The sequence below is a fragment of the Myotis nattereri genome (assembly GCF_964212035.1).
Source record: "Myotis nattereri genome assembly, chromosome: 2".
NCBI classification, from domain to species: domain Eukaryota; kingdom Metazoa; phylum Chordata; class Mammalia; order Chiroptera; family Vespertilionidae; genus Myotis; species Myotis nattereri.
The window spans coordinates 162,396,047-162,412,014 of NC_138076.1; the positions used below are offsets into that span (position 1 = coordinate 162,396,047).

Below are 15,968 nucleotides of genomic sequence, written 5' to 3' on the forward strand. Positions count from 1 at the left end.
AGCACAGATCTCCCTCCCTTAAAGGAATCAACAAGAGAATAGCCTGCCCTATGCGTTTTGAAGGCCCTTGTTCCCAACCTTCAGCTGTATTTCCTGCATAATATGCTTGTTTGTTCCAGATGATTCAGAAGACAAGATAATGCAAGAAGGGAAGGGGAGCGGGGAGAAATGTTTAACTTTGGGTGTCTCCTAAGCCCCTCTTTCTTTCTCCATCTCTGTAGTGCAGAATGGGGCCTGAGGCAAGTGACACAGATAGAGGAACCAGAAAGTTTCGAAACTAGTAGGAAGAATAGGCCAGAAAAAGAAAGGAAACTCTGACAGCAGGCAGGGTGGGTGGAAATGAAAGGAACAAATCTTTTTATAAGAAGTACCTAAGCTCCTGACTAAAGAGAGAACTTGTGTGCACATCTTAAGTGAAAACCTACAGGTATTGTCTTAGAGCATACCCCTCTCCCTCCTGTAATGTTTCCCCAGCCTCAACAGGCTCCCACTTCTCTCCATCCCCACATGCCTCCCCAGCTCTGCCCTCTCTCTCCAAGAATATTTGTCTGACCAATGCCCCTCTCTCTATTCATAAAATCTCCCCCAGTGTTTTCCTATTCAAATCCTGGCTCATCTCTCTACAGTATTTCCTCAGAGCCCTCTCTCCCTTATAAGATCCTAGCTACATCCTTTTTCAATAACATAACTCCCCACTGGAGTCCACTTTGTACTCCACTCTACCTTGATGTCTGTGTCTGGAGTGACGAACTCTTTCAGGCACTCGATGGGACCCATAAGGAATGGGCAGTGAGAGGAGAAAACCTGGAGGAAAGAGAACATAGAGGAATTAATAGACAGTGTCCAGTGCCTTGAAAAACAGGTGAAAACAAACAAAAGCAGGGGGCGGGGGGTGGGGGGGGTGGGATGTCTCAGCTTAAATAAGAACATCAGCTTAAATAAGAACATCAGCTTAAACAAACTCCCCACCCTCCCCTCATGCCTCCAGGTTTCCTCAGCTCATCTATCCCCAGAGATCTTCCAGGGCCTCTACCAAAGTAAGCTCCTTTCTCCTCAATGCTCACCAACCCTTTCCACAACTTCTCATACAAGCCCTCCCCGTGGAGGTGTCTGGGATTCTGTGGCAGCCCTCACTCCCCCAACACACCTCCCGAAGTCCCTCTTGGGCCATGGCCCGAAAACTGAGAATAACTCCAATGATGGTCATGCGCTTCAGCACATTATCAGCCCCTGAGGGGAAAGAAGAGTATTAGAGAAGAGAACACAGAAGAATAGTGATGGTTTTGCTACTTCAGACCAAGCTAGCCCCAGATCCCCCAAAACCCCTGTCATCCACAATGCTTTCCCACAATTCCTATTCCCTTTAGGGGAGGTGCTCACCGGTCAGCTGGGGCAGCAGAGAAGCCATCAAGTCCGCCTTGCTAAAGTTAGATCTGATCTGAACAAGTACATCCATGTTTTCCACCACTAGCTTCTGCAGTGGGGACACAGAAACATTAAGCATTAAACATTAAGCACTAAGGAAAAGACAAGAGCCATGGTACATTTCCCCCCAGGCTCCTACTCCTGACCCACTTCCACTGTGGCTAAACTTTTCACCCGGGGTGTGCTTCCACAGCACCTTCAGCTCCACGATCTGCGAGGTCACATGCCACATCAGGTTTTCACTCAGGAACTTCATGCCATAGGGGCCCAAGAGTTCAGCCAAGGCCCGCATCTCTGGAAAAGAGTTTCAGAGGTCCCAGGTGAGGCTCTGAGGGCCCTGGAGCATTCGCGTAACAGCTATAGGGCAATTTGAACATTTAAAATGTTTTCAGCAAGGAAAGGAAGTAGGAAGTTGAGGAGCAAAAGTGACCTGATATCCTGCATTAAAGTGACAGATCTGGCCTGCCTGTGACAGGACAATTTACCCTCTTCCCATTGGTACTCACACCAAGACTTACCACAAATGATAACTATTTACTTTACATTCTTGTAAGAATCTATACTTTCTCAAGTCCCTTTATGTGGTACCTGGATTTCACTCTTGCTGGACCAGTTGTTGTAGCTTTACTAATTGTAAGACCTTAAACAGGTCATTGACCCGCTCTGAGTTTCAGGTTACTTTTCTGTACAATGAAGAAATTAATATCTGCCCTAATAATAATAAAGTTGATATTAGAACAAATAAGATAAATTTTATAATAAGAAACAGAATAAAAACCTTAGAACACGATAAAGATATATAGAAATAAGGGCTTTTCTGATCATTATTAGCAGCTCTCTGAGGTAAATATTTAACAAACAAGGTGGGGTTAAGTGGTGTCCAAGGTCACTTAACCAAGTCAAGAGCTGGTACTAGAACCCTAGCACACTGCCTTATTGCCCCTTCCTGTGTCCCAGCAGATACCACAACTAGTTCCTTACCTAAGGTTTGGCTTTGTCTATGTCCCTCCCTCTGCTTCCCTTATTTAACACCTCACTGTCCAAGTTTTCCTCTTCTTAAGCTACCTTTTCTTTTTTCATAATCAACACATATCCCGAGTTCCAACTGTTTTTCCCTCAAAATCCTTCTTTCCTCTAGTCTGCCCCAATGCTTTATCCCTCCCTACCCAGCCTGCTTCTGGCTCTTTGTTAATCAAAGAAAGCTACCTGGGAAATCCCATGTTAGAAACACCAATGACAAATTCAGATAGGGGGAAGCTCTAGTTGTGATAGCCTTTGGGTGTGGACTATCCCAGCAAAGAAAACTATAAAAGACCAGAAGTAACAAGAGACCAGTAGAAAAAAAAAGTGAGTTTAACATAGTTAATACAATTTCAGAAGAAAAAGAAAATCAAGGCTCCACACCCCAGTCTTGAAAGCAGGACCGGCTGACCTCCTGACTGAGGTCAATGATTGAGGACATGGGACTGGTCACAGCAGCTGACACAGAGCCTTGTCCAGAGCAAATACATTTCTAGAGTCACATATTTACAGTAGGAAGATTAAGTTGAGAACTAGAAAAGGATTTCCTAACCAGTCAACTTAGATAATGCTAAAATGGTTGACAAAAGGGAAAGGGGCTGAATTGTCTTCTCTGGAGCAGATGGAGACAGATTGGATCTGCCAAACCTCCTTACTCTAGTCTCTTCTACTTTAGGCTAGTAACCCTAGGGCATCCTCCTCTTTTCATCTCTCTATTTTTGGAGTAGCATTGTCCCATTACCATGGTAACTCAGGGAAATTGGGGTGGGGGTGGCAGATTGGGGAATCGGCATTATCTCCGGCTGCTTGTCAGTTGTCAGCAAGACCTAAAGCTGATTTTAGATGCTGCCTACAGTTTGTGGGTGGAGTTGATGAGAAGGGGACACCTGAAGCCTCCAGCAGATGAAGAGTACGGCTGGAGTGAGAATGAGCATAGGAAGAAGGCAGAGCTGGAAAAACAGAACTGCTACTCTGACTCTGATAACATCCCTAAGGAAGAGGAAGAATGGAAAGGGCAGGTCACTGAAACATCTCCTACCTATACCAGATACCATGCAGGTGCCCTGATTTTTATGGAGGTGAGAGGAAGGAGAAGAGTTCATCCATCAGTCAGTCAGTAAAACAAATCTATGAAAAAGGATCTGTATGGCTCAAAGCCCTCTTTAAAAAGAGAATGACTTCCCAACTCATTCACTACACACTCATTACCTGGCTCCCCTTGAGACACAAAAGCACTTCTATACACTGGGAAGCAGCACTATATAGTGATTAAGCACCCAGGTTCTGAAATCTGACTGCCTTGAGTTGAAATTCCAGTTCAACCATTTATGAATGTGTGACTTGTGGCAAGCTCCTTAACCTCTCTGTGTCTCAGTGTCCTCATCTGTAAGATGGGGGTGATAAGAATATCTACCTGAAGGCTCTTGTGAGAATTATATGAGTTTATACACAAGAACACTGACAACTTAGCCCGCAATAAATGCCACCCATTATTTTATCATTATTAAACATCAATAATCTAAGCACTCATTAAGACTCTAAAATTTATTCCTAAGAAAGAAGATACCTTAACATCAGATCAGTGTTTAATAATTCCAAGCATACCCTAGCTCAATGGTCGGCAAACTGCAGCTCGCGAGCCACATGCGGCTCTTTGGCCCCTTGAATGTGGCTCTTCTTTCCCCTCAATACAGTATCTCTGTGCATGGGCCACGAAGTTTCAATCGCACTGTACATGCCCGCCCGCACGCGGTATTTTGTGGAAGAGGCACACTCAAGGGTCCAAAGAGCCGCATCTGGTTCGCGAGCCACAGTTTGCCGACCACTGCCCTAGCTAGTTTGGCTCAGTGGACAGAGCATCAGCCTGCGGACAGAAGGGTCCCTGATTCAATTCTGGTCAAGGGCACATGCTTGGGTTGTGAGCTCGAACCCCAATAGGGGGCTTGCAGGAGGCAGCCGATAAATGATCCTCTCTTATCATTGATGTTTCTCTCTCTCTCTCTCTCTCTCTCTCTCTCTCTCTCTCTCTCTCTTTCTCTCTCTCTCTCTCTCCCTTCCTCTCTGAAATCAATAAAAATATATTAAAAATAATAATAATAATTCCAAGCATGAGAATATCCTCCTTACATTTATCTTTTACTCTTCATTATATGTATGTCCTACTATTTAATTCTTTGGGAAGATGGAAAAATAACTATTTACTACCCTTCAAAAAATAAATCCTTTCAGGGACTGGAGTACACCTGCCCCATTCCCAACTCCCCTCATTTTCTTTTTTCCTTTTTCTTTTTTTCCCTCTTTTTAATATATTTGTATTGATTTCAGAGAGGTAGAGAGCGGGAGAGAGAGATAGAAACATCAATGATGAGAAAGAATCATTGATCGGCTGCCTCCTGCACACCCCACCATGGGGATGGAGTCCACAACCCAGGCCTGTGCCCTGACCGGGAATCAAACCATGACCTCCTGGTTCATAGGTCAATGCTCAACCACTGAGCCATTCTGTCCAGGCCTCCCCTCATTTTCCCTCTCTACCTTCAACCCCCAGGCCACTCCTCAATTCTGGGTCTTGCTTAGAATCTTTTTTATTGCCCCTAAAGTGGAATTTAGCAGAGATGCTGAGAGTATAGAATGAGCTTCTGAGAAGATGAGAGAATTTAGATAACGTCCATAGGCTGAGATACTGTATTGAGGGGAAAGACTCAGCTCCTAGATGAGGCAACAAGGCCTGAGCTTACCAGAGATGTCAGAGAACTCCTCTGCGCTGAAGTGTTGCTCCTCCTCTCTGGGGAGGCTGACGAAGGCCTGCATGGCTGGGGAGAGAATGATGGTCCCACTGCTTGCCTGCCTAAGCAGACTTTCTAGGTACCTAAAGGGTTGGCAAAGAAAGCACAAAAATTAGTGTTCAATCCCTTCTCCCTACCATTGCTCCCTACCACTACCAGTGGGCTCAGGAAGAGAAACTCCACCAAAGGCTGGGGTGGAGAGAAGAGATTCAAAGAAGATGTAAAACACCCTAATTAACATCCCAAACCATTGGTGCAAAAACAACTAGCAGTAATGTAATTCCACCTTGCCTCTAATCTGCAGGGCTATCAAATGCACTCCCCTCCCTCAGCCCCTGCTCTTTTCCAGTTACTGCACTCCCCTCACCTTTGGCCTTCCTCTGTCAGGTAAGGCAAGCCCAAGATGACAAGAAAAAAGTTCCTACTAATTGGGCTCCTCTGAAATATACTTAGCCTCAATCCCTCCAGTGAGAATGTTGGACTGAAAACCTAGGATCTTGGAAGTGGATCTCAAGTCAAAGCACCTGGACAGAGAGAAGCCCCAGGAACATGAGTCATCCAGTCTCCAAATATACCCTCCTGACCTCAGAGTAAGCTGAGAAGGCCTCCAGCCATTGTCAGCAGAGGAGGGCCTGGACAACCCACGCCACTCATCCAGGCACTAGCTCTGGGTTTATGTCTCAAGCTAACCACGGTGGACCAAACTCACTCACTAAATGTGATCTGTTTTTAAAATTTAAACTAGTTGTTCAAAAGTTTGAAACTGATGATGTCACATTAAAATTAAGGATTTACTAGCAGCTGGGCAGCGAGCAGGAGGAGCAAAGTGGCTGCTGCCCCCTTTAGAAAGGCATGCCTTCCACAACTACCCAAAGTTCCCACCTAACCCACAACACCCAGGTCCCTTCCCTCCTGGGTCCTTGTTGGCATTTGTATTTGCAAACCTAGTCTGTCTTTCCCCCTTCTCAAAGGGTTCTTTCCAGCCTTATTGCTGAGCTGATACTGGATTAAGAGCGCCACCCAGTGGCTTGGGGAGGTAGAAATCCATCTCCTTTCTAACCTTAAATCTCAAAGGACATTTTGCTCCTACCTCTGGTTTTGGGGAGGAGGCCCCCATCCTGTTAAGAGCAACCTACTAGGGAAATGGTCATGTCTGGGATTGAAAAGCTAGTGTTCCAGAGAGATAATGTTAGAATGGTTTTCAGAGGAAGAAGTTGGGTGAAAAGAGGAACAAGAGAACTTCAGAAAGAGAACGAAAGATCATTTGAAATTAAAACAGAATCCAGAAAAGGAAGGTCAGGAACTGGAAATTAACAGGAAAAGGCCCAACTGTTACAGAGTAGGTCAGTGGATGTTACATGGAAGGTTAGAAAGAAACCTCGTGGTGGACAGAAGGGAATCTGGGCTGCCTCACCCTCAGTCGTCAAACAGAAACAAGGTTTCATTTGAGGGTTTGTGACCCTAGGAGCTAAAATACTTGGATCCGAGTCCTGCTGTAAGGAAAACGTGTAACAAAGAGGTCAGGCAGAGAGAGGATGAGCAACACCGACCAGTTTGTGTAGAGCGTGGTGATAGTCTGCTCCCCGCATGAGTCCAGTGGCTGTGTCTGCTGTAGGAGGGCATTGCGGATGACTCTGGAAACATCTGCACCCAAAATCTGGGCCAGTGACTGTATGAAACTGATGTATGCTTTGACTCCTGCTAATAGCTCAGAAGGCCTTGCAATCTCCTGGGTCGTGGCATTGTAGCCAGCCAAACACACAATGGCTCTAGGTGACAAAGATCATAATTACAATCAAAATGATAAACATAGTAACAGTTACCACATTTACACTGTGGTCCAGGTGCTGTGCTATGATTTCACTGCATACATTATCGCATTTAAACCTCATGACAACCCAATAATGTAGATACAATTATTATCCCCATTTTACAGAGGAATAAACTAAGACACAGAGATAGTAAGTCGCTTACTAATCTGTGAAGACCACATAGCTGGTAAATGGCAGAGCTGGGACTTGAATCCAATAACATTTGATTCCTAACTATGCTCTTCTGCCTTCTCTGGAGAAATTAGGTCAGATGGTAAAAGACCTGGGCTCCCAAATATCATCTAACTCTACCTGAGGGCTCATGCCACCCGCATTCGCAGGACCAATCACTGTCAGAAATGGAAAGCCACACCTAGCAATCCTTGGGAGTGCAGTTCTATTCCCTGTGGCCAAATAGGATGCCAGAGCTGGATGAGGAGCACACTTGGCTGGCATGCAGCTATAGCCAACCCTAGAGAAGGTGGGATAACCGTTCACACTGTGCCGCAGGTCCTTGAAGAATATATGTTTGTTTTAGCATTGATCTTTTCATTGAAAAATTGATGAGATGCCACAGGTAATTAACTCTTGTTTATATGGTAAAACTAGAGGCTCAGTAACAAATTCGTGCATGGGTGGGGTCCAGCCAGCCCGCCCCAATGGGGGCCGATCGGGCTGGCCGGCAAAGGGGGGGGGGGGCGCGTAGGAGGGTGGCCAGCCAGCCCCATCCCCTATTGAGGTGGGGGGTTGACCGGAGGCCAGGCCAGCTGGGGGAAGGGGCCATGGGCAGGGGGAGGGGCGATCAGGGCCCTAATCAGGCCAGTTGGCCTCCCCTGTGCACATCATAGTGACCAGCTTTTATATACATAGATGGTTCTTACATGTTGTTTCACTTGAAATCACAGAACCTACCAACTATGTTAAATGAGGTCTTGCTGTATTATTTTAGGGGCACATAGGAACATCCCTTCCCACTGCACCACCATTTCCTTCCAAAATACCTTCCTCAAGAACCTGAGAATTCAGTTCTAAGGCTTTTTTCCTTGTTAAAAGATAGAAACATAGCACTTTGCCAAAGCCTTTGTCAGTCATTTGCACCTCAACATGAATGAGTTAGTCAGATTCTTCCTAAAGCCACAGATACCTGGGGAGCTTTTTGTTTTTGTTTTTGGAAAAATATTTATGGTAGGGAAGAAGAAGGGAACAGGAGGACCTGCTCCCCAAAGAAACCTGAGGGGGGAAAAATACAGAAGGGACAGACTGGGGGCAAGCCTAATCTATTTTAGAATTTTCATTGATGCCAAACCTCCAGGCCAGTGTTGGGGCCGTAGGAACAGTGATGTCAGTAAAGAAAGTATTTGAGATATTCAGGGAAAACTAGACGATCACACCCACGCCGCGCCAAGGCCTGGAAACCACTGCCAGCTTTTCCAGGTTTATACATGGACAATTAGTGGCTTGTCATCTTCTTGGTGTTATCTATGCACCTGGCATACTTCTTTCCATATAGCTAGTGTATAGGATGAAAAAAAAAACACTAAATTTGCTGTCACACAAGCAAAATCTAATTGAAAAATAATTTGCATCCCCTACAATGAAAACACAGACTCCTAACTATCTGCTCTCCTTCTGTCCTTGCTCTCTTATTGCAGCCACAGTGATCCTATTGAAATACTGAGTGGAATCTTGTGCTGCTCTGCTCAAACCCTGCCATGGCTCCCCATCACACTCAGAATAAAAGCCAAAGTCCTTACATTGACACAGAAGCATCTGCACAGTATGCCGCTCCCCCAGCCTCTCTAACCTCACGTCCTATCCATCTCCCCTTAGCTCCGTGGTCGGCAAACCGCGGCTCACGAGCCACATGCAGCTCTTTGGCCCCTTGAGTGTGGCTCTTCCACAAAATACCACCTGTGGGCACACACGTACAGTGCGATTGAAACTTCATGGCCCATGCGCAGAAGTCGGTATTTTGTGGAAGAGCCACACTCAAGGGGCCAAAGAGCCGCATGTGGCTCCCGAGCCACGGTTTGCCAAGCCGCAGTTTGCTGACCACTGCCCTAGCTCATTCTATTCCATGAACTGGCCACACTGATCTCCTCCATGTCCCCTGAACATACCAGGCAAGCTCCCCCACTAGAAGGCAAGCTTTTGGGAGCAGGGAATTTTATGTTCTGTATACTGCTGTATTAACAGCTTCTTGAACGCTGCTTGTTCAATAAAAATTTGTTGAATGAATGACTGAATATACTACATATTCCCAAAGAAAACATAGACTATTAGGAGATTATTCACAATAACTCTTCTCCTCATTCCCCTAATTGCTAACTATAGCGCCCAATTCCAATATAAGGAATGTTCCTCCTGCTTTGGGGGCCAGGGGCAAAGAAATGAGGGGTAAAGTGGAGGGAAAGAATCAATTTTATGGAGGCCTATTACACATATGTCTGTCAGGAACTTTGCACTCATTATAATCTCTACCAATTCTCAATTACAGGTAATTCTCAATTCTCTGTCTGTAAAATAAATATCATTATCCTTACTTTACAGGGTAGGAAACGAAGGCCCAAACAAGTTGAATAACCTACTCGAGTGTCTTAGCTAATAACTAGGATCTCAACACAGTTCTGCTGACTGCAAAGGCTCTGCTCATTCTTCTAAACCAGTGGTGATCAACTCTGGCTGTTCAACAAACCCACCAGTAGAAGTTTGGGGTTCTTTTTTGTTTATTCCCTTTTAATAGAGATTCTTGGGAACGTACGCCAGATTGACGGCATCAAAATTTCTAGGTGTAGCATGACCACCAAGATGAATCTAATGGAACCCAGCTTTGAAAATGAACACACTATACATACTTAGAAGACAAGGAGAGAGTGCTACCTGTTGAGTCTGGCCTCCAGGTGGCTGCTGAGATACTCAGAAGGGAATATGGTGTGTTCAAACACAGAGAAGCTGTGCACATGATTCATTGTCAGCGCCAGTTCTGTCAAGTTTACATGTAGCTTGTCCATGCTGCGTAAAATTGAGAAAGTATAATGAGCCTTGATTATGGGTCTGGCTCTACCTGCTATTATCTGGGAAGGATTTGCCGGGCCATGACCTTCAGACCCCTTTCATCTGCTAGGAACACTCAGCCTAGGACAGTACACATTGATACCAGCTACAAAGGCAAAGTAGAAAATTCACATTCCAGTGCTGTTCCATATGTCATTCCTCACCACCACTCCTGAATTCTTTTGTTGTACCCCCTTCCCTCTTCCCAGTTCTCCCTTCTTTGATGCAGTGCCCATTTTGGTCCTCGAGGGCCCAGATCCTCACTTGGTGACAATGCTGCGGTTCTTCCGGTGACTCTCAGCTCCTGGCTTTTCCCTCTCAGGCTCTCCTTTTTTGGGAGTCTGCCTCTGCTTCATGGTTTTCTTGTTCTTGGCCTTGCTGATGGTAGTAGCAGAGTGCTTAGGCAGAAGCTTTAGAAAAAAACACCCGTGAATAAAGAAATGAGATTAGTTCCTAAACCTGCCAAGTAGCCCATCTAACAATTATAAAAAGGTTCCTCCATGATTGTCTGTCCTTTTATTTTTCTGCCTTTCTCTCTCTTTCCTCCCAGCATTTCTTTCTCTAATGGGGGCCTATTTACAAAGTGCTCACCTCTTTTCGTTTTTATTAAATATCTCCCCATGTTTCAGCTCAAATCCCCTACCCACATCTGAAAGAGAGTTTTTCCTAATGGAAAAAGTCAAGTAAAAAGAATGCAATCTAAGAGCTCCACTCAACTGCACTTTCTAGGGTCTTCCAACCTAGAAGATAGTTGGGGGTTTTTGCTGGAACAACCCTCTCACCTGCTGCATTCCTTCATATACTGTCCAGTTGAGACAGTAACCCATACTACTACAGCCCACCGAAAACTCAGAGCTCACAATGTGGCCAGCTCTCTCTTTCTACTTCTTTTCTTCCTTTCGATTTTTTTAAAAATATATATATTTTATTAATTTTTTACAGAGAGGAAGGGAGAGGGATAGAGAGTTAGAAACATCGATGAGAGAGAAACATCGACTAGCTGCCCCCTGCACACCCCCTACTGGGGATGTGCCCGCAACCAAGGTGTATGCCCTTGATCGGAATCGAACCTGGGACCTTTCAGTCCGCAGGCCGACGCTCTATCCACTGAACCAAACCGGTTAGGGCTCTTCTTTTTTTTAAATAAGATATCATATTTATTGCTAGCTAGTTTAAACATCCGTTCTGGATCTCTTCAGTTCTTCAGATAGATATCCCAGTTATCCATACAGAAAATCTAAGATAGACCTTACTGTTCCAAAAAAATCAAGTCCACCTTGATAGACAAAGACGTGTCAACCTTGAAATCATGTGAAAATGTCTGTGATACATTCCAAAATTAATGCCAAAAAATGTAATTCTGTTAGTAATGGCAATATCACTAATTACTCATTCAAATTTGTAACTTTGGAAGGACCAATATTCATTTTGCTAAAGTTCTGGGAGGTGTGAAAACCGCTGCTCACATGTTTTAGTCATCCTGATTCAGCACTGAGCAAAACTTTGTCCCTTGCATGTAGTAACTATTCAAACTGAGTGATGAATATAGCCATAAATGTACTTGCTTGCACATCTTCCTTGCATTAATTACTTAAATGTCTTTTAAACATGTGTTTTTCCTCTTTTTCCCTTAAACTTGAAAATTTCCCTAGGGCAGGGACTGTATACCTTCCTTCCAGGACCCCATCCCAAAAAGTACCCAATAAGTACCAAATAATGTAACAGCTAACATCTATTGAGAGTTACATACTTTATTTGTAACATACTTTATTTCATTTAATCTTTATGATACCTCTATGAAGAAACTATTTTATCCCCATTTTACAAATAAGAAAATATAAAGGTTATGTAATAATATAACTGTGCATATGTACACAAACACACACACACACACACACACACACACACACACACACACAACCTGGATCCCCTTCTGCCAAAGGTGCTTCAAAGCCTGTCTCAAACCCAGGAAGGGTGGGTAGTCTGGGCAACCTAAAAGACTCCAGGGCAACAGTAAAACAAGTTCCTCATTCTCAAGTTTTCTGAAATTTAGGTTGAGCTAATCATGACCAGGTGCTATGAGTCAGTGAAGGGAGGGGAGGGGAGAGAAAAACGAGCAGACAAAAACAAGAAAGCAGCCCTGAGGATAAACACAGAGGAGGTGCCTAAAAATGTTCAGACAGCCACAGATTAGATTGCACATAGACAGGAAGGTGAGACGAGACTGGTGATCTAGGGGCCACTGTCCAAGTATATGAACACAAGACAGGGAGAAGGGAAGTAAATTAGAATGTTAACTCATCTCTCAGAACTCTACAAATGACAGCATAGATTTTGTTGGAGTGCAGCTGTTCAAATAAGTATTTTTAGATACCTCTATCTAGTCCTATGGGAGTAAACACTTAAGGGACTACACTAAGAAAAGAATCCTACCATAAACTCAAGTACACCGAAGCTCTAGCTCTACTTGAAGGAAAGGGTCTAGAGAACTTGACAATTGATGAGAAGAAAAAGGTAGTTAGAGGGAAAGGCACAGAGGGATGGCAAAGGGGAAATTTCTACAGGGAGAGGACTGAACCTACCTGCTCACTCAAGTTTCGCTGCTCAGCACAGATCTCCAGGACACAGTTACTGGTCTGCTTGGCCAACTCTTCCAGGAAGGAGTTGCAGTGATGAAGGCCATGGTTCTTCAGGTGGGGGTACTTTGGGAAAGAGGAACCCCGGAAAAAATTATCATCACCAGGAGAGTCACTTCTTCCTCATAATACCGCTCTGCTCCTCTGGCCTGAGCTATCTACCCCTTCTACAGAAAAGGAATCTGAAACCCAAGAGAGAACATAGTCTACATAAAGCTGAGACACTTGGGGACTCATATCACATACCTATGTTTGCGCCCTTCTTGGGACCAAAATCAACCCTTGGAATTGTGTTTTGAGGGAATACGAATGAGATGTGATTGGAGAGATAACAGGGTTTGGAGTTCAGGGTACCCACCTCCTCTGGGCACATCTCATGAGTGCAGTGAACAAAATGAGCACAAATTAGGGGGAAGGCAATGGCATAACGCAACATGGTAGGTTCCTCCAGGGTCATAGCAAACATCTTCTCAAAGGTACGGAGATGAAAGCTGCAGGAAAAAAGGGAAGGAGACTTAAACCAAGGTTTAGGTCACTTTGAAGTGGAGACAGTATTCATTCTTTCAACAAATATCTGTTGATATTCATCACTCCCTTTTTAATTTTCCTACCCTTAAGGTAGACAGGAACTCAAGAAACAACCCTTTCAGACTCTTATACTGGACTCAAGAGCAGTTTAGGGCTAATTTTCTTCCCTTTCTTTATACAAAATTTGCTATTCCTCCCGCAGAATCACTGCATAATTTGGGCCATTCCCCCTAATTTAGAAGTCTTTCAGTACTACTGATTCACATCACTCCCAAACTGGACACTCAGGCTCTAAAAAACTTTCTCAGATTAATTCCATGAGACTGATCTTTCCTCAACCTACATTCTCTGAATATCATACACTCTTTTTACACTTTCTTACATCTGCAAATATTATGATGTCCCTTTCACACATGGGTGTTATATCTCTCCATCTATATTCAATGCAGAGAGAAGAGACAACATACTGTGTTGTTTGTTTGATCGGCTCAATGGGTAAAATTATGTACAAGGTCACTTAATAAATGATACTAAGAAAGACAAACTAGTTTTTATTCTCCAAATGCCTTATTCTCCAGCCCTTTTGATTATTTTCAGTTCTCCCCACTAAACCCCCAAATTTTGCATGTCTCTACTAAATCACAATAACCTAAGAATAAAAGAAGGTTCCAAAGATAACAGTGCAAAAAAAGAAGATATACTGATGAATTATCCTAGAAAAAGGAAGCCTGTATAAAGTCCAAATGGTTTTCCTAAAGAAAGCCAGAACAAAGGCTCACATTCCTATTACTTAGTAGAAGCTGGAATGAGTAAGCTGAGGAGTTTGAGCATCTGCATTTAAGGAAATCTCAAAAAAAACAAGACTTTCCCATCTGTCTAGTGGTTCTCAACCTGCGGGTTGCAAACAATGAAAATACATCCTGCATATCAGATATTTACATTACGATTCATAACAGTAGCAAAATTACAGTTATGAAGTAGCAACAAAAATAATTTTATGGTTGGGGGTCACCACAGCATGAGGAACTGTATTAAAGGGTCGCAGCATTAGGAAGGTTGAGAACCACTCTAGGGCAATTACAGAGGCCATGCAAGAGACCGGGTGAACTGACAAAGAGCTCTGACTCAGGACATACCAGAAAGTAGACAGATCAGATGTTTCCACCAGCATTTTCTCTACTGAATCCAGCATTCGGGAGTGAAAAACAATAAGGTTCATCACCTTGGCTAAATCAGGGTTCTCATGCAAGTGCAGGGGAGCCTTAGCCACACTGGTGTATGCCTATGGTTGGAGTTGGGGAAAAGGGTGGAGAAAAACAAGATAAATGAAAGGAAAAAAACAGCCTTGGAGCTACAGTTTGGCTGTGGTTTTTCCTGTCCAATTAACAGTTGTCAATGTTGAATCACTCCATATAGCAGATCTTAGGAGATAAAAAGAGAAGGGATTATGGAGGAGGGAGAACCTGAGAATGGGGAATCATTAACAGGAACAGATTTACCTGTAGGCGAAACCAGTCCAGTCTCAATCCAGAGAATTCAAATTTTTCTCCATTATCAACTGCAAGAAAAATAAAAGAAGTTTAAAAGGAAATAATAAAGCAGCACTCTATATCCAACTATGTAGAATGGGAGATGCTCTTTGAAGTCATCTTGTCCCATTCCCTGGCTCAAGAGATCAATATTTCTAGAGGGAAAAAGAAAGATGTTCACCCTCATATATACCCTGCCTCCTCCACTTCCCTCCAGTTACCTTGTTTGAGATTCAGAGAAGAGAGAGTACTGACGAATGAGGACATGATAATGGACTCCTCCTCAGGACACACTGACAGGTTCTAAGAGAGAAGGTGGAGTTACCATCAAATGCACATATGTTTTATGAGGATAGAAATGAGGACCACAAGGTTCAGTCAGCGTATGCAGGTAGAAAGAATTATTAAGTACCACAAACAGAAAGAACCAAGCAAAAGATGGAGGAAACTTCCTGGGTTCCCTGCCCTGCTAACACCTAATTTCTCTTTATTTTTCTCTCCTATTTCTGTATAGCTTCACCTTGGGGGCAGTAGGGGGAGATTATTAGTCTTTCTTTTTTCTCTTAACAAATGTAGAGGGGGAAATCACACTTTTTGAGATCCAGCCAGGGTGTTCTCCAGGGGAAATGACTAGGGATCACCCTGAAATTTCCAAAGTATAAGCAATTAAACATACTTGAATGATGTCACTGAGCACAAGAGCATCAAATCTGGCCAGATACTGGAGGTGGTATTGCTGTAGCACTTTGATGTGTCTTCGGACCAGTGCCCTAATCTCCTCCAACAAGAAAAGCAGTTCTGCGATGCTCCTACAAAGTCAATGATGAGAACGGAGAGATGTATGAGACTAGAAATATGAACTGACAAAAGACAGTGATAACAGGGTGGGAACAGAGGTTTCCTAAGGTCATTTGATGCCTCCCTGTCCCTTTTCCCAGTCCATTTAAGGTCAAGATTTTTAACCATGTCAAGTACTAACGAGTCAGTGTAGTCCTCAGGTGTCTTTGTCTTGGTGACATTTTCCATGTGACGAACCAGCCAAGTGACCTCATCACGAATGAAGGACAGGGCCATGAAAGTATAAAGGGCCTAAGGAGAAGACAGGGACTATGAGAATTTCCAACTTTAAAAATGGATTTCAAAGCACAGAGAAAACTATCATAATATGTATATGGATAC

At 43.8% G+C, this 15,968-nt stretch overlaps 1 protein-coding gene across 1 annotated transcript in view; it reads right to left on the reverse strand.

Moving 5' to 3' along the window:
* The window catches only part of NCKAP1L (NCK associated protein 1 like), a 43,545-nt gene that overhangs the window by 12,320 nt on the left and 15,257 nt on the right, over positions 1-15,968 (reverse strand). Inside the window, exons 12-26 of the mRNA XM_081084263.1 lie at positions 15,769-15,878; positions 15,466-15,598; positions 15,011-15,092; positions 14,760-14,818; positions 14,397-14,542; positions 13,091-13,223; positions 12,679-12,798; positions 10,361-10,506; positions 9,923-10,054; positions 6,782-7,000; positions 5,184-5,314; positions 1,622-1,719; positions 1,381-1,474; positions 1,148-1,230; positions 724-804 (exon numbers count right to left, since the gene is read on the reverse strand). Coding sequence (XP_080940389.1) covers positions 724-804; positions 1,148-1,230; positions 1,381-1,474; positions 1,622-1,719; positions 5,184-5,314; positions 6,782-7,000; positions 9,923-10,054; positions 10,361-10,506; positions 12,679-12,798; positions 13,091-13,223; positions 14,397-14,542; positions 14,760-14,818; positions 15,011-15,092; positions 15,466-15,598; positions 15,769-15,878 — 1,767 coding nt within the window. The remainder of the gene's footprint in view (positions 1-723; positions 805-1,147; positions 1,231-1,380; positions 1,475-1,621; positions 1,720-5,183; positions 5,315-6,781; positions 7,001-9,922; positions 10,055-10,360; positions 10,507-12,678; positions 12,799-13,090; positions 13,224-14,396; positions 14,543-14,759; positions 14,819-15,010; positions 15,093-15,465; positions 15,599-15,768; positions 15,879-15,968) is intronic.